Source organism: Stigmatopora nigra, chromosome 13 (genome assembly GCF_051989575.1).
Source record: "Stigmatopora nigra isolate UIUO_SnigA chromosome 13, RoL_Snig_1.1, whole genome shotgun sequence".
NCBI lineage: Eukaryota > Metazoa > Chordata > Actinopteri > Syngnathiformes > Syngnathidae > Stigmatopora > Stigmatopora nigra.
Window position 1 is genome coordinate 670,598 of NC_135520.1, and position 25,165 is coordinate 695,762.

At 40.2% G+C, this 25,165-nt stretch overlaps 3 protein-coding genes and 1 long non-coding RNA gene across 5 annotated transcripts; 1 reads left to right on the forward strand and 3 right to left on the reverse strand.

Moving 5' to 3' along the window:
* emx1 (empty spiracles homeobox 1) lies at positions 1-5,293 on the reverse strand. The gene is made up of 3 exons (XM_077730853.1): positions 4,668-5,293; positions 2,531-2,715; positions 1-326 (listed from the first exon to the last, which is right to left on the reverse strand). Exons 1-3 carry the CDS (start codon positions 5,182-5,184, stop codon positions 156-158), a joined length of 873 nt encoding a protein of 290 aa, XP_077586979.1. The 5' UTR covers positions 5,185-5,293; the 3' UTR covers positions 1-155.
* On the forward strand, positions 2,966-20,078 carry LOC144206111 (uncharacterized). The gene is made up of 7 exons (XR_013328298.1): positions 2,966-3,064; positions 17,816-17,877; positions 18,082-18,301; positions 18,742-18,795; positions 19,257-19,369; positions 19,444-19,689; positions 19,772-20,078. It is a non-coding gene; the product is annotated as an uncharacterized LOC144206111 (long non-coding RNA).
* noto (notochord homeobox) lies at positions 13,641-15,312 on the reverse strand. The gene is made up of 3 exons (XM_077731512.1): positions 15,003-15,312; positions 14,287-14,483; positions 13,641-14,010 (listed from the first exon to the last, which is right to left on the reverse strand). The coding sequence occupies exons 1-3, from the start codon at positions 15,310-15,312 to the stop codon at positions 13,795-13,797; spliced, it is 723 nt and encodes a 240-aa protein (XP_077587638.1). The 3' UTR covers positions 13,641-13,794.
* Positions 18,951-24,495, reverse strand: cdc25b (cell division cycle 25B). 2 transcript variants are annotated; one of them, XM_077730851.1, is made up of 15 exons: positions 23,929-24,495; positions 23,769-23,851; positions 22,996-23,047; positions 21,740-21,778; positions 21,487-21,520; positions 21,260-21,403; positions 21,051-21,170; positions 20,878-20,991; positions 20,728-20,805; positions 20,418-20,603; positions 20,236-20,340; positions 19,956-20,018; positions 19,787-19,885; positions 19,465-19,707; positions 18,951-19,393 (listed from the first exon to the last, which is right to left on the reverse strand). In XM_077730851.1, the coding sequence occupies exons 1-15, from the start codon at positions 24,138-24,140 to the stop codon at positions 19,253-19,255; spliced, it is 1,713 nt and encodes a 570-aa protein (XP_077586977.1). In that variant the 5' UTR covers positions 24,141-24,495; the 3' UTR covers positions 18,951-19,252. The 2 variants fall into 2 exon arrangements, with proteins under 2 accessions (XP_077586977.1, XP_077586978.1); XM_077730852.1 differs by lacking the exons at positions 23,769-23,851; positions 23,929-24,495 and adding an exon at positions 23,123-23,321.
* Positions 24,496-25,165: the final 670 nt, after the last annotated feature.

A 25,165-nucleotide genomic window follows, 5' to 3' on the forward strand; every position in this document is an offset into this window, starting at 1 on the left:
ACTGGCCGGGGCGTCCATTTTGTGCCTCGGGCCAAAAGTCTACTTCATCATCTTCCGTAATAAATAACGCGGCGGCGGCGGTGGGTCGGGTGGGTTTGATGGGCGTCTCGGTTGGTCCCGTGGGGGGTGTGGGCGGAAGGCGTGGGCGGGGCCTGTCAGTCCTCGGAGGTGACCACGTCGATGTCCTCGGAGGCGTTTTGCTTGGTGGCCACGCGCCATCGGTTGATGTGGTGGCTGCCCTTCTTTTTCTGCTGGGACTCTGGTCCGTCCTCTTCCAGTTTTTGCCGTTTGTACTTGGTCCTCCGGTTCTGGAACCACACCTTCACCTGTGCCAAAGAAATGCCACTTTAAGAAAGACTCAAACATTTCAAAAACCCACAAAGAAGACAATTTAAAAAAGCTAAACTATGTCAAAATTGATTTTACGTCCAGGGCCGTCCATCTCAGAAAGATAGTCCACTAGAATAACCTAGTTGTAAGGAAGTGGTGTCAAACATAGGCCTCGCGGGCCAGAAGTGGTCCGCTAGTGGGTCCGGTCCGGCCCAAAAGACTATGGTAATTTCTGGCTCGTTCATACTGTACAAATAGAATGGAACACTTTAATTTTCTGATTTGCATTCAAAATGGTGGCATCCATGAGTGATCAATGAACCTGAATATTCCTTAAAACCAACAGGAAGTGACCCGGAAATGCCCCAAAGTCAGCAAGAACCAACAAAGCAATAGGTAAGTCCGTCCAAATCAATCGGAAATGACCTTCAGATACTTTAATGCATTGACTTTGACATGTGGCCTCCCGGCAGCCATCTTGGCAGGGGCGACAAACTATCTTTACACACGTTCCGCCTTCCATTAAGGTTATCGCTAATAAACAAACATCCAATGTGTTTCAGGTGGAAAGCTGGCGGCCAATGAAATTCAACGCATTCATTTGGATGGGAATGTGGTCTGTACCAATATGGCCGCCGCAGTAAGTTCTTCAGATTTGACGTCTATTAAAATGAGTCGAATTGGAGGCAAAAAAAGCTTAGGTAAGCCCTACCAAAATAGCCTACGGGGCGGCCATGTTGGTGGGGGCGACCTTCAGCGCATTGGCATTGAAGCCAAGTCATAACTAGCTTATTTGGATTTACTCATTGGCAAGAAATGAGTTGAGCCCCGAGGCCGAATGGCGACTGGCTTTTTTTCTGCTCCATTAGGCCTCATCGACACCGGCGGCCTTTCATCCCACGGGAGCGTTAAACACCTGGCACGCTATTTTCCACTTGTCAAAGCGGCAACGTCGCCTGGTAAACATCGGCGCCGATTACCGGCGTGCGCCCAAGTCGCGCCCGCCGCCATTTTGGGTCTGTCTTTCAAATACTTCATTAAAAAAAATGAACTGTTTGCACAGTCATTTTTTAAAATAATGGCCAGATGGAGGCAAGCGTGGGTGAGTTATTACATTTAGAAAAATTAATTTACAATTATTTGTTTTGTAATTTCTTGGGAAATTAATGCCACTGTTGTTTAGAAATTTTAAATTTAAAAATCCTCGTATTCAATATTTTGATATTTATACAGAGCTGGAAAACATACTCAAATAGATTATTATTAGTAAGTCCTAAAGCATAATGTAATGGAAAAATATTGATTTACATATTCTCATTTTTTTAATGAATCACTATAAAATTGTAGTAGTATTAGTAGTAGTGTAGTATTTCAACCAAATCAACAGGCTAGTATGTTTTGACTATATTTAATAGGGGGGCTAACTATATATTTGTATACTTTATAGTCAAAATATTAAATTCATCAAATGGAGTATCAAATTACAGAATAAAACGTTGAGACCAATACAAATGAAATAATGTCATTTTGTAAACAAACAATAAATAAAAAGCTATAAAGAATTATTGGACAATATTTAACTTATATAAAATAAATATTTTGTAATAAAAATGATTTCCCGTTTTACTACAGAGCACAAATGCAGACGTAAACAAATACTAAAAATAAAAATTAGTTTATAAAATCCTATAATTATTTTTTTAATAAATTAATCCCACGCATATTTTCCTCTTCCATTTATTAATTAATAAATGTTTGATTTCCAAATTCTATCGTATTTTTCGACTTTAATTTCTCCCTATGTACGACATATTTGTTCAGGCGTCACCAAGGGCACCTATCCGGTCTTTTCTCCCCCTTGTCGCATTCCTCGAACACACCTGAATCAAGCCATCAACTAATTATCAACAAGCTGTCCGGAAGTTTGATTCTAGTGTGTTGGAAGGCGGAGACATGTGGAAAAACGCAATCTGATACGGACGCAATGTTTGTGCTAGCTAGCTAGCCATATATTATTAACGACTATTATACATAAAGTCGTATTCTCATAAATGTTTCCCGAGCAACTAAAACTATCGAGGAGTTAAGCGATACCAACGCGAAGAAGGATTCCCAGGAATACTTTTTGTTGGATCGATCTCGAAGATTCCAACCGGAGGATGCCGAGGAAAAACAAGAGCACACCGTTCGGTTTGCCCACCTGCGTTTCGGACAGACTGAGGCCTCCGGCCAGTTGCTTCCGCTCGGCGCCCACCACATAATGGTTCTTCTCGAAGGCCCGTTCTAAACGCAGCAGCTGCGATGGCGAAAAGGCAGTTCGGATCCGTTTGGGCTTCCGAGCGAACGGGCCGTGGAGGAGCAGGCCGTCCTGGGATACCTCGTGACCTATCCACAAGGAAAATAAAAGGGTGAGTCCACAAACATTTTTTTTCTTAAAACATTTATTTATATATTTTTTTTAATTGTGTTTTATAATTTACATCCGTGTGTGTTAGAAATAACGAGGTATATGCGCGAAATGTAAGGCTTGTTTTTAAAGAGGTCGTTTTGTTTTTTGTTGTTATTATGGTATAAATAAAGTTAATATTGAAAGGCGGAAGTGGTTAGGAAACGTTTCGACGCAAAGTAAATACCTATACGTCAGCGACGGCGACGGACGTCCAAACCTCCTCAATTCAGTATTTATAATCTATTAGTGTTGGGAAATGATTACATAAAGACAAATGGGAAAACTGTAAGTATTGTTTTTTTCGTACGATTTATATTATAAAGTAGGAAGAGCAATAGTTCTCAAATTTTCGCGTTTACTCTTTTGATGACATCATTGACGGCGACAGACGTCCAACCCACAAAATTGCTGTATTATGAGTTTCATAAAATGCAAGTGCGAAAATTAATAAAAAAGCCATAATTATAAAATATGAAGATAATTCATTATAAAAGCCGGCTTTGACGGCCAAATACGTCCAATCTAGTTTGAGTTAATTTATTATTTTTGTTCAATATGGATATTTTATTATTATTCAGCATGTTTAAATTAATCGTAAAGGGGCAAATAGTGAATTTATCATCTGATTGGCTATCATTGCCGGGCATTGACGTCCATTCCATTTTGATTGGCAGGCCCAATTTGATTAGACATTAATAGATGTTAATAGCTGTGAAATGTGGTCACTTAGTGTCAGTTAATATTGTTTTGACTTGTCTGTCACTGTCAATTTCAGGGAAAATCCCTTTATTTCATATTTTTAAACATGAATCCATGCTTGATATTTCATATTTTCTAATTCATTTCATTTTGATTAGTAGCGTATAGTTTTAATGATAAATACTAGAGTATTACAAATTGTCTTTTGGAGGTTAAAACTGATTCGCCTTTATTTTATGATATCATAAATAAATATGAATCACTCATATTTGTCTTCTCTGTCAATGGCAGCAGTTAATGGCTTTAATATGGTGTTATTGTTGGATATTATTTCAAATTATATCAATTAGAATACTGCGGAATTTTAAAAGGGACTTGATATTTTAAATTATTATTATTAGTAACTCATAAATAAATGAGATCATTCATTGGCGCGTTTACTGTCTTCAATGGCAACATAATGACTTTACTATGTTTTTAGTATTAGACGTGACTTTATAAAATACATGATTACGTAGTACAGGATTGAAAAGTCAAATTTGGCCGCTAAAATGCTTGTTTTTTTTAATTTCATTATTCATTCTTTATAGATATTATAAATAAATGTTGTCTTCACTGGCAACAAAAGGATTTAATACTGTATAAAAAGTATATTTACACATTTATACAAGAAACCCAAAAATTATGTTGTAAATGATGCTTTTATAAAACGTGATTAATTTACTTTAGATATAGTTATGAGTGATAATTGTTTTCTTTTTGCTTTATTTTTTTTTCATTTTGATAGAAGAACGTTGGCTTGGATGTCAGATATATATAAAAAACGAGTAAAAATGATTTATAATAGTTGATTATTTTATGATTATGGAATATATTTTGTGAGGAAATTGTTAGAACGTCAACCAGAAATATGGATCCATCTTATTATTGATAAAATTAAAGAAACCATCGCCTGTGTGAGACGTATTTTTCTGAAATTATTTCATATTTAACCACAATTGGGCTATAATTATGGCTTATTCATAATTTGAAGTGAAAATTAAAAGGCTGTTTGGCTTTATTTTATGTCGACATTTGCGGAGTTGTGGAACATAAATAGCATAATCCTCATCATTTTTTCGCAAAACTATTTTTTTCCTTTTATTTTGACTCGTAAATTGTCAACTAAAATGTAATTTGCGAAAATTACCTTGAAATCTGTGTCCAAAAAACCGATTCCGAAGCACCCAGGGGTAAAAATGAAGCGGCTCTCGGTGTTGCGCCGAGCCAAAGAAGTGCGCGTGGTGGTGCTGGAGGTGCTGCAAGTGCTGGTTCTGATGCGCCCCGTGGTGCTGCTGCCCGTGAGGGTGCGAGTGGGGATGCGGGTGCGAGTGCGCGCTCGCCCCGGCGCTCGTGCTCAGCGGCGGCGGCGGCGGGTGGTTCACCGACTCCGGGAACACCAGCTCGGCCGGGTTCGGGTAGAGCGAGCGGGCCAAAGCGGCGGCAGCGGCGGCGGCGGCTGCTGCCGCTGCGGCGGCCGCAGTCGGACCCGGACCGGGGACCGGTGCGTGAGCGGCCGACGAGCCTTGGTAGCCGCCCATGAGCGAAGCGTCCGGCCCGGCGTAGCTGAGAGCCGTCGGTCGGAGAGGTTCGTCGGCTTGGAGCGGGTTCTCCTTGGCCACTAGGGATTCGATGGTGAAGCAGCGCTTCCCGGCTGGTGCGAACATGCTTTCCACTTTACTTTTTCTTCTTGTTATTATTATTATTATGATGATGATTATTATTATTTTTTTTAGTGAGGCATGTCCGGTCTTTTGTCGTGGAGATGTTCCTCCAAAAAGTGCTGGCTGCAAGCTCTCCTTCACGCTAAAGATTTGCGCTTCACGCAAGGCTGCGCAAGTGAGAGCGAAGGGAGGGGCTTAGTTTGGTGGTCGAAGGGGAGTGGCTCGGGCAGGCGCTAATTGGGCGAGATGAGCTGTCAGTCAAGGGGAGGCTTGCTTAAATCCAAGTGCGTGTTTAATGAAGCGTTCGTTCTTAAAATGAGGAAAATGACTGCAAATGTGTTGCTTAGATGCTAACAAATTGTTACTTGTTTCTTGTTATTATTTTGTTTCTCTTGACGGTCATAGACGTCCAATTCATTTTGACTTTTAGGGTTGTCATCTTTCTTAGTGTTGACATGATATTTTTAAGTTGGAAAAAATACAGGATACTTTTTTGGTAGTATGTTAAGAAAATATGATTCATTATTAGATCATTATTTTAGCTTTAAAATGCCTATATTTGGACTTGGATCTGTTTGTGAAGATTGTTACATATAATTTTTAGGTTGTCACTTATTTGAGGCCCAATGTGTATTTTTTTTTTAAATGCTAAATTGAAACGAAATTTAAAGAAACAAACTCATTTAGAACTAATATGATGGAAATGAGATGCACGTTAACGCGGTTAGGCACCATTTAAGGAGAGAGACCCCCCCAAAAAAATGTAATATATGCGAATTGAAAGTAATGAGGCGTTCCGTCTGAGTCGACTGGTCGCCTGACGTCAACGTCGGAAGCGAAAAACTGTGCCTTTTTGGGCGCCATTAATGCTGCAAAGACTTCATCAACAGCTTGTTCGACGCTCTAATCACTTTCGATTGCAAATCGCGACACATTCACATGTCAATCATTAACCGCCTTAAGTGTTTTTTTGTACGTTTTGCGCTCCTCAACGCTTGAAAGAAAACTTTCTCACGAGATAGGGGAAATCACCCCGCCCCCAACATATATAACGTATATAGTAAGGTTTTTTATCGCAAAAAAACAACATACTATAGTAAGGCTTTTTTATCGCCAAAAACGACATACGATAGTAAGGCTTTTTTATCGCAAAAACGACATAGTATAGTAAGGCTTTTTTATCGCAAAAAACGACACACTATAGTAAGGCTTTTTTATCGCCAAAAACGACATAGTATAGTAAGGCTTTTTTATCGACAAAAACGACATACTATAGTAAGGCTTTTTTATTGCCAAAAACGACATACTATAGTAAGGCTTTTTTATCATCAAAAACGACATAGTATAGTAAGGCTTTTTTATCGACAAAAACGACATACTATAGTAAGGCTTTTTTATCGCCAAAAACGACATACTATAGTAAGACTTTTTTATCGCCAAAAACGACATACTATAGTAAGGCTTTTTTATCGCCAAAAACGACATACTATAGTAAGACTTTTTTATCGCCAAAAACGACATACTATAGTAAGGCTTTTTTATCGCCAAAAACGACATACTATAGTAAGGCTTTTTTATCGCCAAAAACGACATAGTATAGTAAGGCTTTTTTATCGCCAAAAACGACATACTATAGTAAGGCTTTTTTATCGCAAAAAACGACATAGTATAGTAAGGCTTTTTTATCGCCAAAAACGACATACTATAGTAAGGCTTTTTTATCGCCAAAAACGACATACTATAGTAAGACTTTTTTATCGCCAAAAACGACATACTATAGTAAGGCTTTTTTATCGCCAAAAACGACATACTATAGTAAGGCTTTTTTATCGCCAAAAACGACATACTATAGTAAGGCTTTTTTATCGCCAAAAACGACATAGTATAGTAAGGCTTTTTTATCGCCAAAAACGACATACTATAGTAAGGCTTTTTTATCGCCAAAAACGACATAGTATAGTAAGGCTTTTTTATCGCCAAAAACGACATACTATAGTAAGGCTTTTTTATCGCCAAAAACGACATACTATAGTAAGGCTTTTTTATCGCCAAAAACGACATACTATAGTAAGGCTTTTTTATCGCCAAAAACGACATACTATAGTAGGGCTTTTTTATCGACAAAAACGACATACTATAGTAAGGCTTTTTTATCGCCAAAAACGACATAGTATAGTAAGGCTTTTTTATCGACAAAAACGACATACTATAGTAAGGCTTTTTTATCGCCAAAAACGACATAGTATAGTAAGGCTTTTTTATCGCCAAAAACGACATACTATAGTAAGACTTTTTTATCGCCAAAAACGACATAGTATAGTAAGGCTTTTTTATCGCCAAAAACGACATACTATAGTTAGGCTTTTTTATCGCCAAAAACGACATAGTATAGTAAGGCTTTTTTATCGCCAAAAACGACATACTGTAGTAAGGCTTTTTTATCGCAAAAAACGACATAGTATAGTAAGGCTTTTTTATCGCCAAAAACGACATACTATAGTAAGGCTTTTTTATCGTCAAAAACGACATACTATAGTAAGGCTTTTTTATCATCAAAAACGACATAGTATAGTAAGGCTTTTTTATGTTCAAAAACGACATAGTATAGTAAGGCTTTTTTATCGCCAAAAACGACATACTATAGTAAGACTTTTTTATAGCCAAAAACGACATACTATAGTAAGGCTTTTTTATCGCCAAAAACGACATAGTATAGTAAGGCTTTTTTTATCGCCAAAAACGACATACTATAGTAAGGCTTTTTTATCGCCAAAAACGACATACTATAGTAAGGCTTTTTTATCGCCAAAAACGACATAGTATAGTAAGGCTTTTTTATCGCCAAAAACGACATACTATAGTAAGGCTTTTTTATCGCAAAAAACGACATAGTATAGTAAGGCTTTTTTATCGCCAAAAACGACATACTATAGTAAGGCTTTTTTATCGCCAAAAACGACATACTATAGTAAGACTTTTTTATCGCCAAAAACGACATACTATAGTAAGGCTTTTTTATCGCCAAAAACGACATACTATAGTAAGGCTTTTTTATCGCCAAAAACGACATACTATAGTAAGGCTTTTTTATCGCCAAAAACGACATAGTATAGTAAGGCTTTTTTATCGCCAAAAACGACATACTATAGTAAGGCTTTTTTATCGCCAAAAACGACATAGTATAGTAAGGCTTTTTTATCGACAAAAACGACATACTATAGTAAGGCTTTTTTATCGCCAAAAACGACATAGTATAGTAAGGCTTTTTTATCGCCAAAAACGACATACTATAGTAAGACTTTTTTATCGCCAAAAACGACATACTATAGTAAGGCTTTTTTATCGCCAAAAACGACATACTATAGTTAGGCTTTTTTATCGCCAAAAACGACATAGTATAGTAAGGCTTTTTTATCGCCAAAAACGACATACTATAGTAAGGCTTTTTTATCGTTAAAAACGACATAGTATAGTAAGGCTTTTTTATCGCCAAAAACGACATAGTATAGTAAGGCTTTTTTATCGCCAAAAACGACATACTATAGTAAGGCTTTTTTATCGCCAAAAACGACATACTATAGTAAGGCTTTTTTATCGCCAAAAACGACATAGTATAGTAAGGCTTTTTTATCGCCAAAAACGACATACTATAGTAAGGCTTTTTTATCGCCAAAAACGACATAGTATAGTCAGGCTTTTTTATCGACAAAAACGACATACTATAGTAAGGCTTTTTTATCGCCAAAAACGACATACTATAGTAAGGCTTTTTTATCGCCAAAAACGACATACTATAGTAAGGCTTTTTTATCGCCAAAAACGACATAGTATAGTAAGGCTTTTTTATCGCCAAAAACGACATACTATAGTAAGGCTTTTTTATCGCCAAAAACGACATACTATAGTAAGACTTTTTTATCGCCAAAAACGACATACTATAGTAAGGCTTTTTTATCGCCAAAAACGACATACTATAGTAAGGCTTTTTTATCGCCAAAAACGACATACTATAGTAAGGCTTTTTTATCGCCAAAAACGACATAGTATAGTAAGGCTTTTTTATCGCCAAAAACGACATACTATAGTAAGGCTTTTTTATCGCCAAAAACGACATAGTATAGTAAGGCTTTTTTATCGCCAAAAACGACATACTATAGTAAGGCTTTTTTATCGCCAAAAACGACATACTATAGTAAGGCTTTTTTATCGCCAAAAACGACATACTATAGTAAGGCTTTTTTATCGCCAAAAACGACATACTATAGTAGGGCTTTTTTATCGACAAAAACGACATACTATAGTAAGGCTTTTTTATCGCCAAAAACGACATAGTATAGTAAGGCTTTTTTATCGACAAAAACGACATACTATAGTAAGGCTTTTTTATCGCCAAAAACGACATAGTATAGTAAGGCTTTTTTATCGCCAAAAACGACATACTATAGTAAGACTTTTTTATCGCCAAAAACGACATAGTATAGTAAGGCTTTTTTATCGCCAAAAACGACATACTATAGTTAGGCTTTTTTATCGCCAAAAACGACATAGTATAGTAAGGCTTTTTTATCGCCAAAAACGACATACTGTAGTAAGGCTTTTTTATCGCAAAAAACGACATAGTATAGTAAGGCTTTTTTATCGCCAAAAACGACATACTATAGTAAGGCTTTTTTATCGTCAAAAACGACATACTATAGTAAGGCTTTTTTATCATCAAAAACGACATAGTATAGTAAGGCTTTTTTTATCGCCAAAAACGACATACTATAGTAAGGCTTTTTTATCGCCAAAAACGACATACTATAGTAAGGCTTTTTTATCGCCAAAAACGACATACTATAGTAAGGCTTTTTTATCGCCAAAAACGACATACTATAGTAGGGCTTTTTTATCGACAAAAACGACATACTATAGTAAGGCTTTTTTATCGCCAAAAACGACATAGTATAGTAAGGCTTTTTTATCGACAAAAACGACATACTATAGTAAGGCTTTTTTATCGCCAAAAACGACATAGTATAGTAAGGCTTTTTTATCGCCAAAAACGACATACTATAGTAAGACTTTTTTATAGCCAAAAACGACATACTATAGTAAGGCTTTTTTATCGCCAAAAACGACATAGTATAGTAAGGCTTTTTTTATCGCCAAAAACGACATACTATAGTAAGGCTTTTTTATCGCCAAAAACGACATACTATAGTAAGGCTTTTTTATCGCCAAAAACGACATAGTATAGTAAGGCTTTTTTATCGCCAAAAACGACATACTATAGTAAGGCTTTTTTATCGCAAAAAACGACATAGTATAGTAAGGCTTTTTTATCGCCAAAAACGACATACTATAGTAAGGCTTTTTTATCGCCAAAAACGACATACTATAGTAAGACTTTTTTATCGCCAAAAACGACATACTATAGTAAGGCTTTTTTATCGCCAAAAACGACATACTATAGTAAGGCTTTTTTATCGCCAAAAACGACATACTATAGTAAGGCTTTTTTATCGCCAAAAACGACATAGTATAGTAAGGCTTTTTTATCGCCAAAAACGACATACTATAGTAAGGCTTTTTTATCGCCAAAAACGACATAGTATAGTAAGGCTTTTTTATCGACAAAAACGACATACTATAGTAAGGCTTTTTTATCGCCAAAAACGACATAGTATAGTAAGGCTTTTTTATCGCCAAAAACGACATACTATAGTAAGACTTTTTTATCGCCAAAAACGACATACTATAGTAAGGCTTTTTTATCGCCAAAAACGACATACTATAGTTAGGCTTTTTTATCGCCAAAAACGACATAGTATAGTAAGGCTTTTTTATCGCCAAAAACGACATACTATAGTAAGGCTTTTTTATCGTTAAAAACGACATAGTATAGTAAGGCTTTTTTATCGCCAAAAACGACATAGTATAGTAAGGCTTTTTTATCGCCAAAAACGACATACTATAGTAAGGCTTTTTTATCGCCAAAAACGACATACTATAGTAAGGCTTTTTTATCGCCAAAAACGACATAGTATAGTAAGGCTTTTTTATCGCCAAAAACGACATACTATAGTAAGGCTTTTTTATCGCCAAAAACGACATAGTATAGTAAGGCTTTTTTATCGACAAAAACGACATACTATAGTAAGGCTTTTTTATCGACAAAAACGACATACTATAGTAAGGCTTTTTTATCGCCAAAAACGACATACTATAGTAAGGCTTTTTTATCGCCAAAAACGACATAGTATAGTAAGGCTTTTTTATCGACAAAAACGACATACTATAGTAAGGCTTTTTTATCGCCAAAAACGACATAGTATAGTAAGGCTTTTTTACCGCCAAAAACGACATACTATAGTAAGACTTTTTTATCGCCAAAAACGACATACTATAGTAAGGCTTTTTTATCGCCAAAAACGACATACTATAGTTAGGCTTTTTTATCGCCAAAAACGACATACTATAGTAAGGCTTTTTTATCGCCAAAAACGACATACTATAGTAAGGCTTTTTTATCGCCAAAAACGACATACTATAGTAAGGCTTTTTTATCGACAAAAACGACATACTATAGTAAGGCTTTTTTATCGCCAAAAACGACATAGTATAGTAAGGCTTTTTTATCGACAAAAACGACATACTATAGTAAGGCTTTTTTATCGCCAAAAACGACATAGTATAGTAAGGCTTTTTTATCGCCAAAAACGACATACTATAGTAAGACTTTTTTATCGCCAAAAACGACATACTATAGTAAGGCTTTTTTATCGCAAAAAACGACATACTATAGTAAGGCTTTTTTATCGCCAAAAACGACATACTATAGTAAGGCTTTTTTATCGCCAAAAACGACATAGTATAGTAAGGCTTTTTTATCGCCAAAAACGACATACTATAGTAAGGCTTTTTTATCGCCAAAAACGACATAGTATAGTAAGGCTTTTTTATCGACAAAAACGACATACTATAGTAAGGCTTTTTTATCGCCAAAAACGACATACTATAGTAAGGCTTTTTTATCGCCAAAAACGACATAGTATAGTAAGGCTTTTTTATCGACAAAAACGACATACTATAGTAAGGCTTTTTTATCGCCAAAAACGACATACTATAGTAAGGCTTTTTTATCATCAAAAACGACATAGTATAGTAAGGCTTTTTTATGTTCAAAAACGACATAGTATAGTAAGGCTTTTTTATCGCCAAAAACGACATACTATAGTAAGACTTTTTTATAGCCAAAAACGACATACTATAGTAAGGCTTTTTTATCGCCAAAAACGACATAGTATAGTAAGGCTTTTTTTATCGCCAAAAACGACATACTATAGTAAGGCTTTTTTATCGCCAAAAACGACATACTATAGTAAGGCTTTTTTATCGCCAAAAACGACATAGGCTTTTTTTGTTAAAAAATGACATAGTATAGTAAGGCTTTTTTTCGTTAAAAACGACATAGTATAGTAAGGCTTTTTTTGTTAAAAAACGACATAGTATAGTAAGGCTTTTTTTTCGTTAAAAAACAACATAGTATAGTAAGGCTTTTTTTTTTCGTTAAAAAACGACATAGTATAGTAAGGCTTTTTTTGTTAAAAAACGACAGTATAGTAAGGCTTTTTTTCGTTAAAAAAACGACATAGTATAGTAAGGCATTTTTATGTTCAAAAACGACATAGTATAGTAAGGCTTTTTTTTCGTTAAAAAACGACATAGTATAGTAAGGCATTTTTATGTTCAAAAACGACATAGTATAGTAAGGCTTTTTAGCGCCAAAAAACGACATAGTATAGTAAGGCTTTTTATCGCCAAAAACGACAGTTTTGTAAGGCTTTTTTATTAACAAAAAAACACAGTATATCTCTCTGGGCCTATGCTACCCTCTCGTGGTCATACACTAATACTACAACTTGGGCCTTATTCTTATTATCTGTGTCATGTCATATAAAATGGAAGCCATGATGAGGATGTATTTCATTCCATGGAAGGCGTCAAAAAGATGGCGACACTCAACTGGTAGCACCCACGTGACGATGGTGACACCCACTCCACCTAAACAAACGACCTGAATCAATATTTGGTGCTCCATCGACGGCCATTTAACCTGCTAGAAAATTCTCTTTGATTGACGTTTACGCCCGCCGCGTGCTGATTGGCCGGCGGTCCCGAGGCAGACGGGAAGTCCGGCTTTCCCTCCCTTTTTGGGGGAGGCGGCGGCCATTGGCCTCTCACAAAAAGCCTTTAGTGCTTCCACTTCAAAGCTAATGACTATTAGACGGCGCACGCCGCGTAAAATATGCTAAACGCCGTTTTCACCACGCGTGAGAACTTTGACACTTTCCTGCCTCGATAGGTGACCTCTGACCTCCAATAACAGCCAAAATGGAGATATTCAAGAACATTCCTCCTTTTTTTTGAGGGGGAGGAGTTACAAAAAAAGCCTTATTCTTCTAAAGACAAAGCGTGGACAAACATATGATTTTCATTCCACAAAATATACTCTGAAATACATTATTAGAAAATGACAGGTGGAAAGGTTTAAATACATAACTATACTCGTATTAAATAGAAATAGGCGGCCATCTTCTATGTACAAAAGTTTCTTGGCGGGAGGGTCGGTCAGCAAGGGTCGACGTCGCCCTCGGATTCGGAAAATTCGGGTTCTTCGTCTTGGTGGCCTTGAGATCCGGGGCTTTTGGGTGGCTCGGGAGGGCCGGCAGCGGCGTTGGCGTTGGGGGCGGCGCCGGATAGCCCCAGCTTGGCCAACTTGGCCTGTTGCTGCTCCAAGCTCTGTTTGCGCCATTTGATGCGACGGTTCTGGAACCACACTTTCACCTGCAAAACAACAACAACCACCCGTCACATTAGTGTCAGGCATTATTCTGACTTAAAAAAAACGACATAGTATAGTAAGGCTTTTTATCGCAAAAAAACGACATAGTATAGTAAGGCTTTTTTTGTTAAAAACGGCATGGCCCCATTTAGCATTCAATTAGCTTAGCATGCATGTTTTGCCTGGGAAGAAACAGGAGTACCCGGTGAAAAAAACCCACGGCAACCCACTTGAGATCGAACCCTGGACCCCAGAACGGCAAAGTACTAAAGAGTGACCTGAGCTTCGCTGAGGCGCAGGGCCTTGGCCAGCAGGAACCTCTCGGAGCCCACCATGTACTGCTGGCCGGCAAACTCCTTCTCCAGGCGGGCCAGCTGTTCGCTGCTGAAACTGGTGCGCGTGCGCTTGGACTTGCCGCCGAGCTGCCCCTTGACCTTGCCCTCGCCCTTGGACACCGGGTGCCCCTTTGCCACCACTGAAAAAGAGCAAAAACGCCAAAATAAGTACTATAAAACAACAACAACTCTTAAAACTGATGAAATGATGTCGCGTCAATACTTTGGATACCGCTAAATAGTCCAAGTCAATAAAAAAAATGAATAGTAATAGGTCAACATAAAAATTTGTATAAGTGGTAAAAGTGACTTGCAAGTGTCATGGCAATTAAACCAATTGATTTAATAAAGTTTGGACAAAATCTACTAAAAGTTTGGACAAAAACTACTAAAAGTTTGGACAAAAACTACTAAAAGTATCGCAAAAACTACTAAAAGTGTTCAAAATCTACTAAAGGTTTAGCCTAAAATTACTTCAAAATTAAAATGAATGCATTTTAAACTCTACGCAACGGAAATACTCCATCGCCAAAGTCATCAAAACGGCCTAAAACGTCCAAAAAATGCACTTCAATCGCCCCCCAAAAAAAAAAGATATTCAAATAAAACTAGTGAGATTGGACGTCTGTCGTCGTCAATGGCAAAAGTGGGAGCGATACCTGGTGCGTAAAAGGCCGCCTGATAGTTGCTGAAAGCCGGGCAGCCGCAGTAGTAGCCCACCGGCGGGGGCGGGTAGCTCAGGCCGAAGGATGCCGTTGCGGCTGCGGGTGCGGGTGCGGGTACGCTCGGCGGGCAGCAGGAGGCGGAGTAGGGCGGCATGCTCACGGAAATCGGGGTGCTGGAACGCCGCTCGGGTTTGGCGAGGAGCGCTTCGATACTGAAGCAGCATTTCTTGCCGATCGTCCGCTGCTGCTGTTGCTGCTGACCGGAAGCACGCGGCGATGAGTATCCGTTGCTCGTCTCGTACATGTTGACAAGAAGAGTTCAACTGTAAGACTGATAGTCTGTCTGTCTCATGTTTGCCTTTAGTTTTTATGTCGCCCACCCGGTGGCCGACATGGGATTTAGCTCCGCCCCCCCTGGGCTTTTGTCCCGTGTCAAGATGAGAGGAGCCGACCGATTAATTGGCGGGAGGGATGTCGTCGACAAACTGGGTTTGTCAAACATGCCATGGGGGGAGGAGGGGGGAGGAAGGGGGAGGAAGGGGAACGGGGGCTTTTGAAGACGGATGGCGGGGGGGGGGCGTCGTCGGAGGACGCTTCCAATTCCTTCACAGCCTTGATGTCGCCGAATGGGATTTTGATCGCGTTAAAGGCAAATCATCTTGTTAAGTGCGTTAAGTTAAGGCGACGCCATTGACGGACATGAGCGTCCAATTGGAGGGGAAATAGAGGACTTTTGATAGTGGGGAGAATTGAATCCAATGTTTTTTTAGTGGTATAATGGGATTTAAAAAATGCACTTTAAGGTGCACACATGAATTAATAATAAGTAGGTACTATTTGAATTTGCGTTTTAATGTTAGTTACTAGGATTTTGTCAAAAGTTAGCTTATTATTATTGACTTTTTATTCAAAAGCTTCGTTGAGGGACTTTTTTCAGTGTTAGGGTTATTTCAAGAGAGGAATAAGCTATATTTTATGTGCATAGTATATTTTTTATTCAGACATTATACATGAGTATGAAAGTCATTTCAAGAAAGTAGAAAAGTGTGTTGTTAGGTATTTTTTATGTTTTTCATAGTATTTCCCTATGTAGAAAAGTTACTTTTGGGCAGTATTTTACTGGATTAAGGTCATATTTTGCAGTACTTTATCAAATCTTTGTTTTTTTTCAGCATGTCTGTTACTTTAGGAAACTGGCAATAGATTGAAGTTATACTTTAAAAGATGTTTGACTCTTGCAGCCTGTCAATCATTTTTTTTTCTACCAATAATTTGCCGGTAAGCATCGATCCCTCGTGCCATCGACGCCGAGGCAAAAGTGGGCCGTTTTGCAGCTGGGGTGTCGTTCCCCGAAAGGGAGGCGTCAAATTCGCCAAGTAGGATCTTGTTGGATTTTGTGCTCAGGAGGATCAACAGGGGGCGGGGCTTTTAGGGGTCGGGGAAGGGGAGGGGGGGTGCTGGAGGAACTGCAATTTTTTTTGGGGGGGGGCTCCTTTTTTTGCATGGAGGGGTGAAAAGTGATTAAGGGAACACAATAGACTGGCGTTAAGCAATCAAGTCGGCGCTCTTTCATATTCAGAAGCGTTAGCCATGTCATTAGGAAGCTTTCCTGTCAATTAACAACTACTAAATATGGATTTTTTTTGGGTCAAAACTACAAAATGAAGTTGCTTTTTCTTTGTTTTCAGCTATGTCCATGGAGACAAAAAAATTGGCATTTTAACTAGTTGGGATGTTTCTCTGGGCTAGAGTGGCTTTTCTGTGGGTACTTTGCTATTCATTAGGATAGTTAGCCATTAGTTAGTTTGCTGGGATTGGCTCCAGCACCCCCGCACTCCACTTGTGACGATTAGGGTCACATAAAATGATGGAAACATCTAGAGGACGTCCATTTTGAAATACTAGACTTAGACTGTCTTACCGTAGTTGCGTTTTTTGAGAAGCGGAGAGACGACTCGGGGGTGCCGTGGCAGGCACCTCTGCAAACATGGCGCCTCTCCTTTGCTTTCTTCTCTTCTTTGGCCGTCGGCCGACACCGGGACGTCTAATGAGGGAGGCAAACACACTCCGAGACCACCCCAAATCGTTCGCTAGCCGCCAAAGACGCCATTTTTGTCGGGAGGAAAAATTAGATGGCTTTAATTTTTTAGGGGTACAGCGATTGAAGCAGTTAGAGGATGCTGGTGGGGGGCGGGGCCTATGTGTATTGAACCCAGACAAGGAATACACTCAATGGAGGGGGGGGGGGGGGGGGTCATCAGGAAAGTTTTAATAGGCCATTATGCACAAATGAGTTTGGGAAATAAATTGGAAAGGGAAGTGGGGAAAGGGGAGGGGCTTAAATGGGGATTGATGGATAAAATGTGGATTTGGGGGGAATTTTGAAGTACTTTTTGGGTCTGTGTTCCTATTTTTGCAGGCCTTGGTGCAGAACAAAAGCCTCATTTGTCAGGGTTTAGCCCCAGGTGCACTTTAGGGGTAGGTGGGGGGGGGGGGGGTGCCGATGTTGACACCCCCCTCTAATGGAGGTGAGAATTGGCGGGTTGGACTTTAACACTTGACCTGTGTTTACACTTCCTGTGGGTGTCATTGTCCATAAAATGCCAGCTCCCTTACATTGGGGGGGGGGCAGTTCGCGGTGGGGAGGGGGGGGTTCAAGATGGATGCCGTTTGAGATAGTTTTGGGGAGACTTTTATTTGAAAAAGGGACCCTTTTTCAATATTAATGGGCTTAAATTGATGTGCATGTTGTTGAAAATACGTAATTCCAGATTGAAAACTTTATTTGTATTTGTATCTGTTGACAGGAAAGAAGTTCAACTGACAGCCATGACTCCATCTTGATTGGCCCACGGCAAGTTAGGAAAAGGTAAGTGGACATGATTTCTTTGGTTATTTTTCTGCACTTTGACTTTAAAAAACAGTACGAATAAAGTTAGTTTTGACAAAATAACAGTTTTAAGTAGCATTTAAAACTAAGATTACCACATTAGAAATGGATCTCTTTTACGTGTTGAAATGTTTGTGACATGAAACAATAGGCTTGCCTTTTTGTTGTTGATGTTGATGGCAGGGACGTTTCCAGGGCAACGGGCGAGCGTTTACAGCGGCGGCCATTGTCCGCGGCCACGTCCGTCACATCAAAGGCGCCCGTCACGAGGGCGTGGCCATTGACGGCATCGCAAGTGAGTGACAGGCCACTTGAAAGAAAGCGGGACCACACGCAGGCACGCGTCGCCTCGCTGCTGACCTCTGGCGGACGAAAAAAGAACAGCAGGACGAAGAAATAACAGGTAGGCAGACGGGCCTTTTCCTCTTTAGGGAGTATCTTTTTGTTAGTTTCTCAAGAAAAACAATAAGCTAGAATAGTCACTTAAAGTATATGAATTAAATCTAGGGTACTTAAATAGGCTAAAATAGTAATTCAAAGTATACAAGTTAATTTTAGGGTTCTTAAATAGGCTAGAATAGTAATTAAATGTATAACATTTAATTTTAGGGTACTTAAATAGGCTAGAATAGTAATTAAATGTATATTAATTTATTTCAGGGTACTTAAATAAGCTAGGTTCATTAAGTGTATATTAAAGAATTTTAGGGTACTTAAATAGGCTATAATAGTAAGACTTTTTCTTAAAAAAAAGACCATTTATAGTAAACATGTCTTCAAAAAATTCCACATACAGTTATACTTGCTTTAAACTTGCCTAATTGTTGCTCATCTATTTTTCAGCTGAAAGGTGACAACTTGGAAGACATGGGCCTAGAACCCACAACCTTTTGCATGGTAAGTGAGCATTTTACATCAATTTTTAATTAGGCGACATTGTAGTGAATTTATTAGTGTTCACAAGAGTTAGCATCAAGGTTAGGTCATCACCCATTTTTAAGGCTGAGAATTTCACCCCAAAATGTTAGGAGTAAAAGAATAAAACTGCAGGATTGGAACACACTGATTTTTATTGGCCTCGCGTCAACTGGGGGGGGGGGGGGGGAGACATTGGACAAAAACTGGCGCCCTGGCGATGGCTAAAATGTGTCAACGTTAACATGCGTTTCAAACGGGAAGGGGAAAAACATTATTTAAAAAAGAAAAATAATATTAATAATAAAAAAAATTCATCTATAAATGGCAGTGTGGAGTAAAAAAAAAAACTGAAACGCTTACTTGGTTTTTAAGTACTGAGACATTGTTAAAGTGGTGATGGCGGTGACGGCACTTTTGAATGACCAGAGTGGTTTTGTCAGAACTTTTTCAGGCGGCTGTACATGTCCCGCTTGCTGCGCTCACCGGCCCAAGAACGACTCTTCAGACGGAACTTGCGAAGGTCCTCGCGGAAGTCCTCGTCCATCATGGGACGGTAAGACTCGGGTTCGCATCGCGTCTGAAATGGGGACAAGTCTATTTGAGCCAACATGGCCCCCCATCCATTAGACAAAGAGTGTGCGTGCTTACCTGGAAGAGGGGGAAGAACTCCTTGTATCCTCCCTTGAGCACATAGAGCTCCGGGTAATGTAGCGTGGGATATTCGTTGAGGGATCGGTCGCGCTGGCGCACAAAGCGGCACATGCGCGGCCCCCTCTCCGACGAGAACTCGCAGTGGAAGATCACGATGACGCGCTTGTCCGCCCGCGCCGACAACGGCTCCCGCAGCAGAAAGTCATGGACGTCGTCCTCCAGGTAAAGATTCACTGCACCCTGGGAAAGAAAAGAAATGTGAGGACTTTGTACAGCGTGTAAACATGCTTTTTGGTGCCCACAGGTGGCATCACCTCACCTTGATGTGACCGCCGTCGTACTCGTACGGGTAGCGGCAGTCGATGATGACAAGTCGCTCCAGCACACGCTCAAAGTCGCCCCCGACGGCGGCCGCCACCTTTTGTCCAGACGCAAAAGAAAATGGTCGTCAATAGACGGTGATGGCGGCGAGATTGGCGTCCACGTACCGTTTCCGGGGTGACGTATTTCAGGTCCTGGTGTTTTCCTTCCACCGTGGGCAACACGTAAGGCTGAAGAAGAAAAAAAATTAAAATTATACATCAACACTAACAAAAATGTTTTTTGAGCCCTTTATACAATATTACAATTTATATTCCTTGCTATTTGGTTTAAATATATCTATGATATATATGTATTTTAAAATACATTTATATCATAGATAGGATTTAAACCAAATAACAGGGAATACAAATAGTGAGTAAGGTAAGGAATGAATTTAGTACTAACTTTGGTAAAGTCTCCGATGAGATCGGGGGTCTGCTCGTTCCTCTCCAGAACTCTGTCGATCTCCGACTGGCAAAAGGACTTGGACCTCTGCAGCGGTGAGCAAATCTGATGGACACGGCAAAAACAAGAAATATTTACAATTGATAAATATGCCAGGCAAAATAACTCAATGAAATATTCACCTTGCGAGGAGATTCGACGTCGATTTGGTCCGCTTGGGATGCCGCCAAGCTCCGGCGCCGCTTGACTCGCACGGGCGATTTCTCGTCCACGGGGCAGTCGGGACGCTTGGCGCAGGTGCGGGACGGACACGCCCCGGGCGCCGATGGCGAGCGGAAGAGACTGCGTGGTCGCCAACGTGCGCCGGGCTGCAACAAAAAAAACATTAAAAAACTTGTCAATTTAGAAAAGAGCACTTTTTTTAGATTAGAAAAAATAAAGCATTAATATAAATATCCATATGACTATCAATAGCCAAGCGGTGGGATTTACCGAGTCGTCACCGAGGCCATCGGCCACCAGGGGCGCTGTGAGCAAATCAGCCATCCCTCGAGGGGCGCCGGCTCCATTCTACCGTAGGACAAATAAAACATTAAAAAAAGGACCGCCGTGACCACCAAATCGAAGCTCCGCCTCACTCACCTCAGTGTCCTCTTCGTCGTCCAGCGCGTCCAGGAAGCCGTCGTCCTCGTCCGGCGAGGCCGCCGCCGCCGAAGAAGAATTTCGCATGAACGGCGAACCGTCGGCGTCCGGAAACTGCGGCGAGGTTGCCCGTGAGTGGAGGCGGTCCTCAGGACGGCGGCGGCGGGACATACCATGAGGGCGGGCGCCGAGCCGGGGCGTTGGGCAAAGGGGTCTCTCGGGGGGCCGTTGTTGAAGGAGCGCATTCGGGGGCGGGACGCCGGCTTGATGGGCTTCTTGAACTCAAAGGACTCCTAAAAGACACAAAATGGAATTATGAGGGCGTCGGGTTCGCTTTAACGTCAACTCGATTTCTGTAATACGATGAGTGTGCCGGACTGACCTGGGCCATGTTCTCCTTGTCGTCCCATTGAGTCAACAAGGGGGAGCCGGCGAGGCCCCCGTCGGGCTGGCGGCCAAATATCCCGTAGCGGTGAGTCTCTTCTTGGGATCCCTTCAACGAGGGGCTGAAGCAAAGGAGCTGAAGCTAAACACAAAAAGAAAAGAAAAAAAAGGTCCATCAACAAATTCAGCATCAGAAGACAGGGGGGTTGCAGAAACATCACTTACTGGTAAGGAGTTATTCCGTCTGATGGGCATTTTCCTGTCAAACAGAAACGACCATTAGTTATTCCATGTCAAAAGGATAAAAAAAACGTTTTGTCTGCTCTACATAAACCGCGATATTCGAGGGTCTTAATGAAGAGCCATTTCTGCATTACATATTTTGGCCAGCAGAAGGCAGTCTTTCAATTTGGATACAGTATGGAGCACAAGAGATCCACCCAAAAGGGCATTAAAAGCAACAAAAGTGGCCACTTACTGGTGGACTCTGCTGGACTGTTGAATGGCCTTCTCAAACCTGCACAACCACAAAAATGTATATAAATACAACAATTCCAACTGATTAACAAAACCAGTTCAAGCAGTTCCCTTCAGAAAGAGTCCACTCAGCACATTTTCTTCCGTAGTGTCGCCATTTTGATTTTATCTTGCGTTTTTAAGTCAAAAGCTGAGGTTCGAGCGGTGGGCCGCCCCGGGGGGCCACACCTGTATGCTAAAAGCGCAACGTAGCGGGAGGGGCTGGCGTGGCGGATAATGCGGCAGATGTCGGCCCGAGCGGTGGCGCCGGCTGTGGGCCGGCCCCTTTTGTCTGCCGGGGCGAGCGAGGGAGCGTGCCTCCCTCATTCAATGTATGGCTAACGGTGGGGGGTGCTTGGCCTCATTCCCAAAAGCGACTAGCTCCTCCCCCCACCAACGTCCATTCAAGGAGAAGAGGGTGCCCAACACCGTCAAAATGGCCCCACTGTGATCTTCGGCCTAAAGGTCAAATTGACATTACTTCAGAGTTCGACCAAAAAAGGACAGATGCGCGGCGTCCAATCGCCCTGATAAAGTGAATAGAGTGCATAAAAAGTAATTTAATCCAAGCTAATTTGATTTTAGAATAGATTTAGTTGGATTTATGGGACATGTCAATAAATAGGAGTCGTTTTTAAGGGAGTCCTTTGATGGACTAAGAGTCTTTACATAGATTTAAAGAGTACTTCAGGGGATTTAGAATATCATTGTCTCACTTTTATCAAGTATTTAAAGAGTTTCAAAAGTATTTGGATGTTTGTATGATATATTTTAGGACATTTAAGAAGTATTTGTTGCACTTTTAGGAGTTACAAATACTTTACCAGACGAGGATTGTTTGAATGACTTTGATGGGATATATTGATAAATATACAAGTATTTGAGTCATTCTACCAGCTACTTTGGTCATTTATTGAAAATACCAAGTCATTTTTAGTTAGAATTGTACATTTAAAGACTTTCAGTACTCGTAAGACTTGGACAAAGACTATTTTAACTTGATTTAGGAGTAGCTGGAGGATTTATCATGTGTTAAGATCCATTTGGAGAGTATTTCAATAGATTTAGGTCATTCATCCAGCTCTTCAGATACTGGGGGGGTCAGCTGTTGCAGTTGGGGGCTGGGAAGAGTGAGAGGTCGGGTGGTGGGGGGGATAAAGAACAGTCGCATTGACAAAGTTGACTGACAACAACAACAGACTTTTTTTTTTTACTTACGCGTCCTCCATTTCCCGGATGTCGATGGAACTGGGGGACTCCATGCCGACGCCTGAGGAAGAAAAACACATACATAAAATTAAAACTATGATCTCTCTCGCTCACCAGATCAGAAACGTCCACTTACGCAAGTCGAAAAACTAGTCTTTCAATTTCCGTTTGAAATGTGAGGGTTAGTAGAATGAAGCAATACTCATGCTATCAATAGGAAACAATCAGTCCAAAACTACAATTTGTACTTTCTCTGACCAAAATTCCATTTGTTTATCGCTGGTAAACATTCAATTCCTTTACACTTTAACGGCTTGGACATCTAAAGAAGTCCATCAAAGCCACTGTGTAAATACTATTCCCTTTGACGTTTCTAAATGATTTTTTTAAAAGATTAAAGCCAATAATGCGTTCCTTTTAATGTGAATCTATGTTGACTTTGTTGGGAATGATGCCCCCTCAAACATGGCCGCCCTGAAGCCATTTTAATAAGGGCAATGAAAGTTCTTTTTCATGTTTTGACCTTCATTCAAAATGAGTATCATTCAACAAATGTCTAATTATTTTGAAGTGGGACTTGTTTATCAATAGTAGATTTTCAATATATTTTAAATGGGGGAAAATATATCATACGTTTGATAAGCTACCATTGGATATTGATAGTCACAAATGAGGTTTTCCTCCATTTTCTAATGAACGTTACCATAAAAGTCAACGAAAACGGACTTCCGTGTATTAGGATGGTCCATTTGTGGTCAAATGTAAGATTTTATAGAACTCACCGGCATCGGAGGAGACATCAGAGCCGAAGGAGGACGCTTTCTCCAGGCGGGCATGTTTGCTCCTCTTCGGTGTATCTCCTTGGCTAGGGTACAGGAAATAGCGAGTTAACCGAAAAGCTCTTTTCGCAATTTAGCTAACGTCGTTAAAAGTTGAAAATACCTTCCGAGTCCCACCAATTTGTTCATGTCCAACGCTAAATTGGTGACTGGCGAGTGAACAACGGCAGGGCCCGGTGAGAAGAGCGTCCTGCAATGGGCCGTCGCATGGCTAGCGTCCAGGGGCATAGCCGACGAGGAAAGGCCGGGGATGTCGTCGGGCCTACTCCTCACCTCGGAGCCCGAGGGACGAATGCTGCCTAAAAGTTGATCCATGATGTTCTTCGTGGTATCGTGGCTGCAGTCTGGGTTGTTTTAGAGGCCTTTCGAGTGGAATTTTAGTGGAAATTCGCCAATTATAACGAGTTGGAAGCTAACTCGCGAGCAATGCTTTTAGCATGCTGCGAAAACAGAAAGTTACGGAAACATGGTGTCCGAAGAATAAAAGGGAGAGAGTGGAAATAGATGAAATGTTAGCTCTTCCGAGTGAAAGTAGATGAAATGTTAGCTCTGCCGAGTCATGGTTGTTGTGGGTCAGAGCACGGCGGCACAAAGCGTCTACCGCCTGACAGCCTCCGCTTTCTGTGGAAGATAATGCTACGCTATTCCTGTTTGTGTTCAAAATACAGGCTGCAGAGCGGCAATCTTTCGGCCAATCACGTTTCTCGTGACTTGAACACAACCAATCGGAGCCGAGATGCTTCATGACGTCACCGTATCTTTAAATTTCTTCCCCCTTTGTCAACTTCCCTTTTCTGTTAGCTTTTGTTTTTAAATATATATTTAGCCCTGCCTTTTTTCAAAACTCCACAAAAAACAAGTTGTGAAAGGGTACTTCAATTGTTTTTAGGAGGATTTCCAAAACTTCATATATGAAAAAAAAAATGTATTTTTCTTTTTCTGGACCCCACACTTTGAGAGTCTTCAAAACGTTCGAGAAAGTTACTCAACACTATATAAATCACACTTAATGTGTATAAAACTAAACTCACAAACGTTATTGGGAAGTTTTGGTTTAAAAAAAAAAAACCCATCTGCCAGCCAACTCGTTGTAAAGGGCAGTAATTAATGATGAATGAGGCCAGGGATTAAATGTTAATTTGTTCAACGTGTCATACAGGTAATCCTATTAAAATCAACAATACAAAATGGCTCACTATTGTTTTTTAATCAATTTGGATTATTTGGGTGTAACGTTTACATTTCCAACACTATTGGACCTATTGCACGATACTCACTTATTTAGTCAATTGTGTATTTATTTACTTTAGACACTTTTAGTTTAGGGCTGCTACTGTTTG